The 15,257-nt window shown below is 40.3% G+C and overlaps 1 protein-coding gene across 5 annotated transcripts in view; it reads right to left on the reverse strand.

Moving 5' to 3' along the window:
• kcnip4 (potassium voltage-gated channel interacting protein 4) overlaps positions 1-15,257 on the reverse strand; it is a 185,475-nt gene that overhangs the window by 68,196 nt on the left and 102,022 nt on the right. The window contains exon 1 of one of the 5 annotated variants that reach the window (XM_020711584.2): positions 2,829-3,217. The exons of the other annotated variants lie outside the window; for them this stretch is intronic. Coding sequence (XP_020567243.1) covers positions 2,829-2,886 — 58 coding nt within the window. The 5' untranslated portion in view covers positions 2,887-3,217. Of the gene's footprint in view, positions 1-2,828; positions 3,218-15,257 lie in introns of those variants that run through there. 5 annotated transcript variants of the gene reach the window in all.

Here is a 15,257-nt window from a genome sequence, read left to right on the forward strand (position 1 = left end):
CTTCTGTAACAACACCAGCATGTCTCTCTTTTTTTTTTTTTTTCATGCTGTAGGAACACTCAAAACAGAGCCGGATTTCTCTGAAAAAGGCCACACTTTTAATGGGCGCTTACTCAATGACCATTTTTTTTTTTTTTTTTTTTTAAATCAGGCAGAAAAATGCGGCTGTATAAATGCAAGTGTCTGAGTGGGCAGTGGGAGTAGCACTATGGTACCCCAGACAGGCAGCGCTTTATTACTGGTGCTTGTATAAAAAAAAAAAAATGCCTGACAATATGAGTCAGAGCCTGACATGATTGGAGAAAATATCAGCAATTTGGGTAGAAAATATAACTGGACCGGATTAGTAAAAGTCACTACTTTAAGCAAAAAAATATGCTTTTTTTGTATTATTACTATAAATAATTTAACATATTCAGTTTATCCAGTGCACCAGCTATATCATTACTATAAAAATGCTTTAAGGTGTCCACCTGAACACACATCTAAACTGCTTATTGGATGAAAACCTGCTTTCCAACACAAAGGCGCCCATCAAACTTTACAAAATACATTTAAGTATGATTTAAACAACAGCCCAAACCAACCAGAGTCACATTTGAATCAACTTCACACATACATAATTTATTTTAACTATTTTAACTGACTAATCAAAACAAACACTTTTTTCCACTAAGAAGCTTCCAGGGTTTTTTCATCTGCAGTAAGTCGATGAAGCAGAAGACAAACGTCCAACTCAATCACAACCTGACTCTCGTGTCTTTTAGAATTTATGGTTTCAAGTCTTATAAAGCAGATTTTGGCCACACAACCTGAAACATAGCAAGAAGTTAAAAACTCTTACGGGCGGCTGTGGTGAAGAGGTACAGTGGTTAGCTTCTGATTGGAGGATCGCAAATTCGGTTCCTGCCTTGCCCACCCACGGGTTGATGCTGGCCAAGACACTGAACCCCACATTGCTTCTGGTTGTCATATGCTGGTGCCAGCGTTCTGTAGCAGTGAGTGAATGTGTGTGTGTGTGTGCATGGGCGCTATATAAGCATATGCCATTTAGCATTGTCTGCATCTTTAATCAATGAAAAATGACAACCTGAACTGTGAGAATACAGTTTTAAACTATAAACTACAATTCTTAACCCAAGTCCTTGATACTAAAAGACTTTAAGGACCCACTCTATTCAATTTTTTTGTTGTTGTTCTTGTTCTTGTGACGGAGGACATATACTATGAAAATTAGGCTCAAAGTTGTATTTCTTAGTATTTCTTTATTCAAATCGTTGTGAATCAGGAGCAGATGAAAAGATGCAGTTTGACAAAAAAGGTATTTGTGACTTAGAAAATACACTGGGCGGGCCACAGAGTCCCTTTTTCTTGGTTTTCCCTCATTCAAGATGTCATCTGGCTGGATAGCTCTAATATTGCTCATCATTTTTGTTGAACCAGTAATGTTGGGGTTGAGGGTGTGAGGGACTGTAAGCTAGCAGTTGATCATGTAATCAGAGAGCTCTCAGTAACATGAACCACTGCAGAAATGATGTCCTAGAAAAAGACTCAGGTTTGTTGATTTTGGCTAAAAACGTCATTAAAATTAAACGACCACTGCTTTTACAATACTTCGAAAGATGATCGGAGTGGGTTTTTAAAACCCTAACCAAGATTTAAATAATCAAAAAGGTTCTAGGAAATATTTAATGGTTTCAAAAACAATAAATAAATAAATAAATAAATAAATAAATAAATAAATAAATGAACAAATAAATAAATAAATAAGCTTAGGAGGTTGCTTTAATGAAACAAATCTGGGACTTTTCAAACCGAAAAAAAAAAAAAAAAAAAGATAAGGCAAGCGCTTAAATATTGTAGACCTGCATACAATAATTTCTGCTGTGTTTCCAGTTGCACTCATTGACTTTTGCAGATTTTTCCATTACATAAAATCCTTAAAACTGAGTTGACGACCTCAGTGTACCTTCAAACACAACAAAAACAGACATAAAATTTCAATAAGATCCGGTTTCAGAGGAGAGTAGCTATCACCATCACCAAAGAAGAACATGCCGGACCATTTCGCATCACCATAAAAGGCACCGAAAAAGCTATTAAAAGTGACTAAACGTATTCATGTTCTTCAGTTTTTAGAGCAAAAATAAAAAATAATTTTTTGTTAATACGTTTTAAACAGTGTGACTGTGGGTCTGGTATTGTTCAAAGATAATTATGCAAAGATAATTAACAGAAAAACCCTTTAGCCTACATTTTACACATGAGCTCCATCTGCATCCCACGTCTCCTTTCTAGGTCTCTGAAATGTGCTTACATAGCACCCTGCTGTAAGATCTATAGCTTGAGAGAGTTCCAAAGAGTCCCTCATTCATTTTGCTCCCATGCTCTCGAACAATACCCCAATGAAATATGACTTACTGTACTTTAGTTGTCATCTATTCAGTCTTTCTCCCATCACAACTAAATATAACCCCTGACAGATATTGTCTGCTGGCCACCCACTTAATATTTCATTGTTCCAGGGCTTCTTTGTCTTTTGTTACGGCGATCGGCGCATTATTGCAGGGAGACAGATTAACACGAGGCTTGAACAAATGCTCTGTTAATTGGATGAGTCCCATCAATAAAAAAAAAGGAAAGAAAAGCAAATCAAAAAAGTCAATTTGTAGAGTTCAGTCTTAAATATTTTCCAAAATATACATCATAAATAATTATAAGATTACTGAAAGAAAAAAAGTGGAGAAAGAAAACTAATAAAAAATGATATCAAGAATTTCAAGATATCCTTAAATGTTGGTCAATCATCACCTGCTGATTAAGCATACCTGTGGTTTTGCGTCTTTGCTTGGTTTGAAGAGAAAAGATGACCATTAAAGCTCCCATGCTGCCCTCCAGACTTTCTCGCTTAGTGATCTGGAAGTCCTGCTAGATTTCACACACTTCCACTCCCACACTTAGTTGCCTTTGGAGTGATGATGGAGAAAGAAGGAAGGAAAGGACTGACAAATAATTAAAAAGCTCACAGATGCTCAGAGCCCCACGTGAAGAATCAGATCTGTGGTCCAAACTTCTCCTTTATATTCTCATTGGCGAGGGGTGGGGAGTGAAGCATCACTGTTTGAGTTTTGTCGCTCTGCAACGCCCCTCCCTGCTAATGAAAGTAAGGGCTTTTCCGGCTGATCTCTTGCTTTGTCAGAGCGCCGTTCTACCAGTTGAGCATCCTGAGCGCTCAGAGTGAGAGTGGAGCACGGCTACTGTTGCTCTTTAGCAGATCTCCCTCTCAAAGGGGGGGGGGAGCTGGAGGACGGAAAGAGCTGCAGGTTTGGCTTCACCAGCTGCATCTCTTCTCGCTCTGGACGTGAGGAGAAACCAGACCGAGAGGCTGTAAAAGCTTAGAGCTCAGGTTGGGGGGTAAATATTTAAATTGCACACGGGCGATCCCTGATGACTTTCTCTTCCTCCTGCTAATGCTGACAAGCCATTTCATCAACAGATTAATGAGCAGCGCATTATCTGATCCACCCACTGCAGTGAAAATATGCCTTTAAAACACTACATGAAAGCTGGGATGGCTCCAAATGAGCACAATTATAATTTATCACAGCAAGATTTCTGCTCAAGCAGGCCGTTTGAATGCAAAATAAAGAGTTCCCCCCTCCCTTCACATCCAGAAACAGCATTTTCAGTAAAAAAAAAAAAAAAAGACTTTTGTGGTTCAAAAACAAAGATGCCAGCCTCTCTGTGAATGTCATTTCAGATGGAGAGATTGCCTTTTGAGTGTTGATGCTTCCCCTCAAACGACCCCTCACCCGAACCTGAAGTAAAACTTTGGGATTAGAGTAAAGGTCTGCACGTCATCATCACAATGAAACCTCACATCTTTCTCCATTCCACTCCCTTTGGTTAGACTGGCTGAAAAATGCGACAAAAGCCGCCCACGCGCTGTTCAATTCATGAACCGTGTGACGGCAGTCCAATTCAGAAGCGGAACAAGCAACTGCTGCAATCAGGCACCAATTTGTACCCACTCCATTAACCTGCTTCCTGTCGGCCACGTGCACCACGTTTTAGAGCTGCGGGAGGTCTCGGCACTACAGTGTAAGGTCACGCTGAGGCTGCAAACTTCATTTAGCATCTGCAAACTAAGTCCTACCATCGCGGTCAACTGTATGGTCGCGGTCAATATATGTTGCTTTTGAACACGAAATGGCTCTGGAATGCTTTTCTTTTGAAAAAGCGGCATTTCTTCTGGAGTTTCTCAAAGGTTCATGAGCGGCAGCAGCGTGGGAGTTCCTGCGCCAGGTTTAGGGCTGGTTACTGAATTTGACAGTAAAAACAGCAAACAGGCATCCACTAGTTGTTAAAGATAAGCTCATGTTCCTCTGAGTTGGAAGAAGTGAATAAAAAAACAGGAATTACAAATAGCATTTATTAAAAGTTAATAAATCTGTCTAATGAATAATAAAAAAATATACATAAACTTTAAACTGGAAGAACATCAAGTTGATTTTTCAGAAGATGAGCCAGAATATTTTATGAAGCTGGTGATGGAGAGATTGAAACGAAAACATTTTGTTCATTTTCAACACTTCCAGTGAATGATGAATCCCAACATGTGGACAATTTACCCCCAATGGAAGGTCACGTGTCAGCCAGAAGTGCATTATGTTGACTTGATTCACGATTTTTATAAACCCGCTCAAGGTCGTTTTGGGTCAAGGGCTGCTGGAGCCTATCCCAAAAACACACATGAGCTTGACAAAATAAACAAATCATTGTCCCACTATTTTCAAGGTAATGTTCACTTATATCAGGCAGGGGTCTGCAACCTTTTATTTCTAAAAGAGCTATTTGGTGCAGGCTACACGGAGGTGCAGTGGTTAGCAGATTCCAGTGGTCAGCGCTCTTGCCTCACAGCAAGAAGGCCCCCGGTTTAAGTCCCGGCTGGGGGACCTGAAACAGAACACCAATGGGGGCCTTTCTGTATGGAGTTTGCATGTTCTCCCTGTACATTCGTGGGTTTTCTCTGACCTCCTCCTACCATCCAAATACATGTTTCATAGGTTAGTTTGTTACTTTAAATTGTGAGTGTGCATGGGATTTCAGACTGGCGACCTGTCCAGGATGTCCCCTGCCTTTGCCCCATGAGTCGCCGGGACAGGCTCTGGCAGCCCCGTGACCCCAAATGGACAAAACTGGTTTAAAAGATGAATGAATGAAAAATTATTTGGTCTAATTTCTTCCAGACCAGCAAAGGCAGCAAAGTCCCACTTCAATGTTTAGAAAAATTCAATGTTTTTGTGACAATTTAGCAATTTATTTATGAAATGTAGCTTTTAAACATTCACAATAAATGAAATATAATAGAATTATGTTTTTATTTTATTATTTTTGACACTTGCAAATACAAGTTCTTTTCAAAATAAAATACACGCTGTGGTCAAATACGAATACAAGAAAGACAGGTCTAACATGGCCTTTTCTATCATAATAGTTTGCCTGTATCCTAGTTCTCCTGTTACTATTGAATATAAACAGTGTAGAGTAAAAAATTCTATAAAGAATCTATAGGTGACATGTAAGAGCGATTGCTTTTGAACAGCTGCTAGACACTGTTGTGCAGCAGATCTGTATATGTGCTTTAAATTTATGCTAATGATAAACCCGTCTGACAGTAGATTTCACTTTTTGCCATTAAATTGCTCAGTAATCTGATATGTTAGAAATCTTAACATAAATGACAAAACTTAAATAACAAAAAAAAAAAAAAAAACTACTAAACCACCAATGATTGAAATTGTTAGTAGTTTTTCTTAAAAACAAAGACCCATCATGAAGGCATAAAGAAGCTGCATTTGGCTCTGGAGCCTCATATTGCAGATCCTTTACTTATTTGCATCAATATATTCCAGCAGTCACACTGTCTTCTGTTTTTCCAGTAATGACGGTTCGGCAAACTTAAATTTCCATTACGCAAGTTCTGAAGCATCTCTATATAACTTAGCATAGAAGTTAGCATTCAGATCTACGTCTAGCCAAGTTTTCTGGTGTTATTTGTGACACTAACTTCACACTTCTTTCTTACAAGGGGAGGGTGCTGCTGGCCCCTCCCTCATCCCCACAGCTTTTTGAAGCCTACATTTACTCATAGAGCAGATGAATGAATGTAGATTGTTGAGTAAATGTTTTAGATTTAAAATGAGTTTATCACAGTTAAGAGGCAGTGTGGAACTAAGTGTCTGCATAAAGAAGCCTAATGACTTCCCAAGCTGAAAATTAAAATCACCAATTAACCACTGGTAATTGGAAAAAAAAAAGATATAGCCCCTCTCCCAAAAATAGTGCACAACAAGTTACTCCTAAACTGTAATACATGACATGTTGCCTGGTATTGTTGCTCAACATCCTTTACCTTACAATATTACTTTCTCCCAAAATGGTAATGCATTGCTGTGTTACTTTTAAATTACATCACAATATCCATAGAAATTAATCTAAGATATTGTTGTAGTAGGTTTAGGGGATGTCATCTGGACTTGGTTTTAAAGTTGGAAGACGTTTCACCTCTTATCCAAGAGGCTTTGTCAATTCTGAAATAGCTGGTCTAAGAGCTGGTATATATGTGCTCATTGGGGGAGGAGTTAGACCTGAAACTGAAGGTGTTGTCCACTTAGCCTTTGTGGTTTCGGGTCGTTAATAGTCCTTTGTCCTCAGCTGGGGGTTGGGGAGTCAGTGACTCCCTCTCCAAAATGGTCCTCTCTTTCAGCGGTTAACGACTCAGGTGGAACTGGTTTGGTTTGTTTAGGTTCCAAAACACTGCCGTAGATGGATGGAAGAATAAACCTGAGACCACCATTCTTATTAAGAGAAGGTTTATCCTTCTTGACAAAGATGGCTTCTTTCACTGTGAATGAATGAGAATCTTCATAGACTAAGATATTGTTGATTTTTTGTAAAAGAAAAAAAACACAGAAAACTGAAGAGGAGGACAAACCCTCAGCTTTAAAGGGCCTATCTTATGCTTTTCTAAAGCCTTTTAGATCAGACAATATTTATCTTTGGCACACTGAAGAATGATTTTTTTGAATAAATATTAGTTACTTTAAATAAGACTTCATTTTCCTACCCGAAAGTAAGACGACTTGATCTCTGAGGCACCGTCTTTTGCTTCTTGTGGGTGCCGCCCATTTCATGACATCATCCCAGAGTCGGCCTTGGCAGTGTGTTTGCATTTCACCCACAAAAACAAACAACAGCCGAGCTTTTGCAAAGATGGGTGTGCATTTTGTGCATATAAGAGGAAAGTGCCAATCATCTCTAGCGCCATGGAGAAAGTGGGTGTGTGTTAGCTGTGGGGCGGAGCTGGTAGCCCCCTCTTCCTGGAAGGGGCTGTTCTCACTTTGTGAGGTCACAATGTGAGAATCCGCTCGTTTTAGTGGGTTAGGTGGGTCTGGTGGTCAGAGAGCAGGGTTTTAGAAAAATACTCCAAAATGCGTGAACAGATCAAAATACCGTTTGGGGGTTATTTTGGATAAGGAATTAACATTATAATTCACTTAAAAAACACAAAAATGTGATTTCTGCATGATAAAGACCCTTTAAATAAAATTATTGGCTTTTACTTTGGTAAACTAACAGAGACACAGAGAACTGGAGAAATGTGTGCATCAAAAAAAGACTGAAGAGACCAACAGAAAACCTGTCTTTGTGTTTATCAAACCTAAGAGGGGAAATTGAGGAGCGTGTAGAAGCTGCTCAGCCAGTGAGGGGGTCAAAAAAACAAAAACATACAAACCACTAAACTAACAGTCCTGTTTAAAGAAAGTTGTGATTTTAATTAAACTACCGTAATTTCCAAATTATAAGCCGCTACTTTTGTCACGGGCTTTCAACCCTGGGGCTTATTTAATGATGCAGCTAAATTATTAATTGTTTTCTTTTTTTTTTTCTAACGGCCGTTAGGGGCGTTCAAGCAGAAAGGGTAAGAGTGATGCTGCTGATGTGGCCATCGGTGAAAATGAGTTTGACACCCCTGCCGTAGTCGAAAACCGCTGTTATTTCCGGTCCGGTCTCGGTCGGGACGCAAATGGTAACTAATCAGACGGGACACCGTTGCTCTTGAACAGGGCTAGTATCCGTTTATTTCTTTGCTCGGACCAAACTGTTGATACAGCCCAACGTTTGAAACTCCGACAGCACACATGCAGCAGAACAGCCCTTTTTTCCTCTCCCGCGCATCTCCTCACTCGAGGCTGTCTCATCACCGAGCGTACAAGGCAACGCCTCCTTTAGTCGCTGCGTTGCTTCCATGACAACCGCAGTCCCACAAAATAAACACAACAAAAAGGGGTGGAACAAGCTAAGCTGCTAACACATAGTTTTGTGTACAGGAGGAAGATGGGGAAAGCTCTCAGTGACTTCTATGTTTTTAAACCAACCCTGTTAGTGCTGTGTTACGGTGTGTCACTGTTGTGGAACAAAACTTCCGGCGCTGTGCAGCACTTGCCTCTGTGCATAGGCGCATGCCGCCTCTGCGCCTATACGTTACTGCGGCTCTCAGTGACTTTGACCAGTATGTTTTTTTTAACCAGCCCTGTTAGTGCTGTTACTACCATATTGCTGTCGTGTTACTGCCACGTTGTAAGTGAGATAGTGAGTGACACAGACACCAGTTTCGCCGAACTCCAACAGCCACACAGTCCGGTGAAATATTTTCATGAAAAAACAAGAACTGCCAAACTGACCCTTAAATCACCTAAATTTTGCCTACTCCCCTAAAGCCATTTTTACCTGCAAATTTAGAACCAAAACCCAATCTGGCAACACTGCCAGGAGGGCAAAGAGCGCAGCCGATCAGTGAGCACTGACGTCATCGCCCCGCCTCCCTCCTGGAAATGCTCACTGGTATTGAATTTTGCTACACTTTTTGCGGGGCGAATTTGAAAACGAAAATGCAATCCCCTTTTTGCATTTCTGCTTTAATTATGTCACAGAATGAGTGATGTTAAAGAATTTTAATGAAAAAGAATTGTAAAGGAACAACATTTAATTTTAATTTTGAGTCATTTGATCCATTACATTGTGAAAATGAAAAAAGCATTTCTGTTAATCCATGTTAATGATCAAATTAGATATTTCTAATTGAATTTTGCTACCCATTTACCTGAGAACTTTTTTAATATGAAATGTCAAATACCATTTTCTTTATCATTTTCATTAAGTGACAGAATAAGCAGTGTTGAAGAAGAAAAAGAAAAAGCGGTTTGGCATATTGCATTTTCTTTTTAATTTTGAGTCAACAAATGCAGCTTCATTTTGAAAATAAAAAGCATTTCTGGTATTGACTGTTATTATTAATTATGCTCCAGAAAAACTTCCATACGTCACAGGCACTGTTTGGAAAGAAAAGCTCAGGTATATTATTAAAACTTTGAAAACTCTTTCTGTGTACAGTCTTTCTGAGTAAATAGATCACGTGTTGAACCTTTCCTGCGATTACTTTTTTTCTTTCTGACAGTGGTCGGAAAATGCAAGGGAGATCCTTTCCGCTGAAGGCGGATCTTCCTTGGGACCCTCAGAGTCTCCAGAGTGGGTTAATAAAGAATCATTCATCTTCTTCTGGGGGAAACCTTCTTTTATTACAGTTCTCCTTCACTCTGTATATCAAACATGAACGCGCACCCCCAAAACACTTCCACTCTTACACTGCACGAGCTCTCTCCTCTTTCCGCTGCATGCGCATCCTCATTCTACAACACATGTTTCAATGTGGGCACATGCGGCTTTTAGACAGGTGCGGCTTATGTATGTACAAAATGGTTTATCCTTTAAAAATATAATGGGTGCGGCTTATAATCAGGTGTGCTCTATAGCCCGGAAATTACGGAAGACACTGTGGAGCTTAATCAAAGCTTAACCAACTGTCAGGTAAATCTTTGTTTACATTATGGGACACAGTTTCAATATGAACAAATATAGAGCTGAGGAAAGAAACTAGGGGCAACAAAAGTTCTTAAGAAATAAGATCAAGCTAATAGCCGATGAATTTTTATAGAGGAATTATTGACTTGGTAAGGCCGATAGATTTACACGCAAATGCATAGTGGGAAAGGCAAATATCTAGTTTTATGACAGAGAAAGGAGTAGCTCCTCTGCCGCCCACAGATCCCACACACGCTTAGACGGCTGTCTTCTGTCTAAGTGGTGGTCTTTGTGGTGCTCCCTCCATTTAGCATAACCTTTTCCTGCTGGTTTTTTTCTCACAGTCCTCCATCAATCTGATGCCAAGCACTGAATTTCATTAAAATAGATCCCATAAGGCTGTAGTTTTCTGTGACTCACACGCTAACTGCCGAGCCTGAGGTGGGCACAGCAGTCGCCCCCACTGTCTTTTGAACTGTGGCCATGGAAAATGGAAATGCACTCAAACCAGAGCTGCAGGAAGCTTGTCAACAGCAGCTGAAGCACGATGAGAGGCATCGGTGTGAGGAGTTGAGCCGAGCACAGGCTTCAAATCAAACAGGGGGTTTATGCAACATTAAAGGCAAAGTTCAGCATCTTTTAAGTTCTATCGGCCAGGTGCAGCGATGCCATTCCTACGTTTTAAGAAAACAGGCACAAGAACGAATGTAGAAGCAAAGCAGTGTCCTGCTGCAAAGACAACAAAACCTGTTGAAATCACATGCAGTAGATGTTTTCTAAAGACTTCTCTGACTAATACTGTCAGACTATTTCAGCACAGCTCACTCATAATTATAATTCTTCATGACTGGCTTGCAGCTCAGCCGAGAGCTTCAGATATAAAATAACTTCTTCATAAACATTTCATGTGTGAAAAGAGCTCAAATCAATCCAGAGAAACTGAAATTCCTGAAGCATCATGTGTTTTTCATGATTACTTGTCAAAAAACAAAATTTTCCTTTTGCCTAATTTTGTGAGAATACCAAAGAGATGTGGACACTTTGTAAAATCTTAAAACTAAAATGACTGCTGAAAGCTGACCTGATAAACTATTGCCATTTGGGGATAAAAAGCCAAAGCACATAAATACAGGTAAGAAAAAATAAACCCGTCATTTGTCAGCCATTTTTTGCATATCTTTTGGTGTTTCTAAACATGACAGAATTATGTATTGTCCTTGTTTACTTTCTAAGTGCATTTAGCTAAGGAATTTACCTTTTTTTAACTGTTCGATTTGATGTAACTGCATGTCATAACAAAAAATGATATTTATATGTCAGTATTTAAATCTGTATCTAGATGGATTGATTGATTTGCATAATTTTTACTATTTCATTGCCATATTTGTAAGTTTTTGTCTTTTGCAATGTATAATTCATCTTCGAGCATCAATAATTAAAAACTTTGTTTAGTAAAAAAAAAAAAACCCTAATGTCAATGTACAGTTTATTTAGTGTGGTACTAAAATTCTGGTAATTCATATTTTATCTAAACTCCCACTATCTGTTCATGTAGTGTTTTCATATATATATATATATATATATATATATATACACAAACACAACAATGGTGAGCAATTAACATCACCCAGTGAGGGTCCTTGGGCAAGACCCTTAACCTGCCTACTTCACAACATGAGAGACAATGAACCACATGTCACGACGGCTTAGACATCGCCTGACCAAACAAGGTCTGCATCAGGTGCTGGGGGACCAGGGTAACCTGACGGAAAGTGGGCTACTGGAACAAGACGGAAATGGACTAGATGTGAGAACAAAGTTCTGTTAGAATGCTACTAAAGTAATCTCACCCAGAGGGGTTACATGCAGAGAATGTAGAATGAATGGATGCTTCGAAACCCACAATCAAGGCTAACTGCCAAACAACTGGTAGCCCAATGCTCGAACATTCTCAAATGGCAACTCCTATCACAACTTGAGATTGAAGAGATACAATACAATTGCAATACCACGGGAGAGCCAGAACAGCAGATTCTGGAAACTATACCACACTCCCACCCTGAGCTTAGGTATACAGCCCCAGCAACCACAGATACGCTGAGTGAGGCAGCAACTGACCTGAAAGACAATATCATGTCTAGAATGAACAATAGGCAAACACCAGCTGCAAGGGTTAGGTGGTGTACCACCTGAAAGTCTTCTTTCCAGTTTCTGGACACTGTGAATGAAGCATTGAGGGCAATTCCTACCACAACACTGAGCGGCAGTGGCTCAGGCGGTTGAGCAGGTTGTCCAATGATCAAGGGGTCGGCGGGTTGATCCCCACTCCCCCCAGCCAACTGTCGTCGTGTCCTTGGGCAAGACACTTCACTCTCCTTGCATCCAGCGTGGCTCCACTGGCGTGTGCATGTGTATGAATGATCCCGGTGATGGTCAGAGGGGCCGTAGGCACGAACTGGCAGCCACACCTCTGTCAGTCTGCCCCAGAGCAGCTGTGGCTACAACAGTAACTTACCATCACCAAGTATGAATGAAGAGTGACTGAATAATGGACACACTAAGCCCTTTAAGTGTCTGGAAAAGCGTACATAAATTTAATCCATTATTATTATTATTATTTTAATCACAGAAACCAATGAACTGGCTTACACTTCAGCAGCAGTGATCCTTGAGATGCTTGGCTATAAGAGCAACCATGGGAGAAAACAATACCCACCATAAAAGCAACGGTTAGAGGCCAAAATCAAGGCAACTCGGAGGGATGTGAGTTAGCTGACAGAGGCTCAAAGAGGTACAATTAGAAAGCAAGTACCTAAGAGATACAGCCAGATGCCCATACCTGAAGCACTGGAAACTGCCAAACAAAGGATCATAGCCTTGAGCAGCCTCCGAAAGAGGTACACAAGAAATGGATAAACAGGCTGTTCGCAACTCAACCTGCAAAAGTGTACGCTCATTGGCAGGCTCGAAACAGCCGAGCAGACCCACCAAGGGTAGAGACTGATCAGTACTGGAAAAGTATATGGGAGAAAAAGACAGCAGATAACAGCAAGGCCCAGTGGCTGATCTCTCTCAGAAAACAACATCACAACCTCCCTAAACAGAATCCAGTAACCATCACAGTGGCAGACATCCTAGAAAGAGTCTCAGGTATGAAGAAATGGACAGCACCGGGCCCTGACATGAAAGATGCCTACTGGCTAAAGAAACTCACCGCACTCCACAAACGCCTGGCAGCGCAAATGAACCAGCTGCCAAGAGATGGGACTCACCTCGAATGGCTAACAGAAGGGCGAACGATCCTGATCCAGAAGGATCCCTCAAAGGGTGCATCCAACTACCGGCCAATAACCTGTCTCTCTCTAACATGGAAGGCATCATTGCAACCAAGATAAATAGGCACATGGATCAATTCATGAGCAACACACAGAAGGGCATTGGTAGAGACTCCAGAGGAGCCAAACACCAACTCTTAGTTGACAGAACAGTCACTCAAGACTGCAGGTCACAACACACCAACCTGTGCACAGCCTGGATTGATTACAAGAAAGCCAATGCCTCAATGCCACACACGTGAATCATTGAATGCTTGGAGCTGTACAACATCAAATGGGCTCGAAGAGTCTTCATAGGAAACTCAATGAAGCTGTGGAAAACCACCCTCGAAGACATTGCCAAGCCACTTGCACAAGTGTCCATCAAATGTGGTATATACCAAGGTGATGCTCTGTCCCCACTGCTTTTCTGCATATGTCTGAACCCCCTCAGCCAAATTATCAAGAAGACTGGCTATGAATGCCGACTCAGAAATCAATCACCTCCTCTACATGGTTGACGTCAAGCTATATGCTAAGATCGTGAATGAAACTGACTCCCTGATCCACACCACCAGGATCTACAGTACTGGAAAGACCTCAGACCTCTCAGTCCAGAAAAGCGCAGTGCTAGGAACAGCTAAGATACTCCGCAGGACCCTCAAGCTCCCAGGCCTCTGGTAGAGGACCCGAGCTTAGAGGAGAAACCACCCCCGGAAGGGTGAGAGGGGCGTTTTAATTTATATATATATGTTGTATATAAATTCACTTACGTCTAAGTATTCCTTTAAAATCCTGCGCTCTGAGCACCAGCCCCCTCCCAACCCACGAAAACGAACATTGTATGAACCAGAAAGCACTTTTTGAATGTCATTGTACTTGTGACAAAGAGGGTAAATATCTATTTCATCAACCTAAAAAATTGACCATATTCATGTATAATCAGAACTTTTCAGGTCATTGTTTTCTTACTAAAAAATAGAACTGAGACGAACATATCATGGTGATAATAGCGTGTAAGCAAATGATAATTACATAAGCCTAACAGTGACAGTCATTTTTGATTTCTAAGTTATATGTTTATTTAACATTTAACATTTTATTTGCGGTCATTATTTAAAAAAAATGTCAAAGAAGCATTTTGTGCCTTAGTGCTTTCTAAATATGCAAACTACCACGCTGGTGCAGTACAGTAAAACAGTTTGGTGCCATGGTTTCATTATGTTAATTTCAAACCTTGTCCCATTCATGCTGCCAGCATGTAGGCTGACTTTTTTATGGTCATTCTGTTACCATTTTTTATTAATTCTGAACAAAATTAGCATAATTTGCCTTTAAGGTCCCACTTCGATCATCTTGTGGTCTTTTAATTGTAATTATTCTGTTTTTAGGCAAAATCAAAACACCTGTGTCACTTTCTAGAGCAAAGTTTCTACAGAGCAGCAATAGTTCATTAGAAATTTACCTCTGAGTTTTGGGTGGGACTGCTGGTGTATAGCAACTCCGTGCCCCCTTCCCATCTGTTTACATGCTCTCCCACCAACTGACAGGCCCTCAGAACCCCAACCAAACATAAATGGTGCAACAAAAAGGGCAAACAATTTTTGAGCTATCCAGAGCTGGGAGCTTGTGACCCGAATTTTCCACATCACAAATGCAATGATTTGAATTGAGAAATAATAAGAAACGCAGTCTTAAGCTTAATTTTCTTTATATATGCCCTCCATCATCAGAAAAAGGCCAAAATAACATGTTAAAAGCACCCAAAAACCAATTTTCCTCACGGTGGATCTCTAAGTTAAAGAAAAATAAAGCTCAAGGACATCCACGACATTCCCATTGCATGAAGGTTCAGTAAAAATAAACGATTTCTCAAACGGTATTTAAAAAAAAGTAATATTTAATAAATAAACTAAACAATATTTGAAGTTTCACACCAGCATAAAGACTTTTGTGAGAGAGAGATGGGATGTTTTCTGCATATGTTACCAGTTTGTTTCTGACTTGTTTCAGGGGGGA

Source organism: Oryzias latipes, chromosome 18, assembly GCF_002234675.1.
Source record: "Oryzias latipes chromosome 18, ASM223467v1".
Taxonomy (NCBI): domain Eukaryota; kingdom Metazoa; phylum Chordata; class Actinopteri; order Beloniformes; family Adrianichthyidae; genus Oryzias; species Oryzias latipes.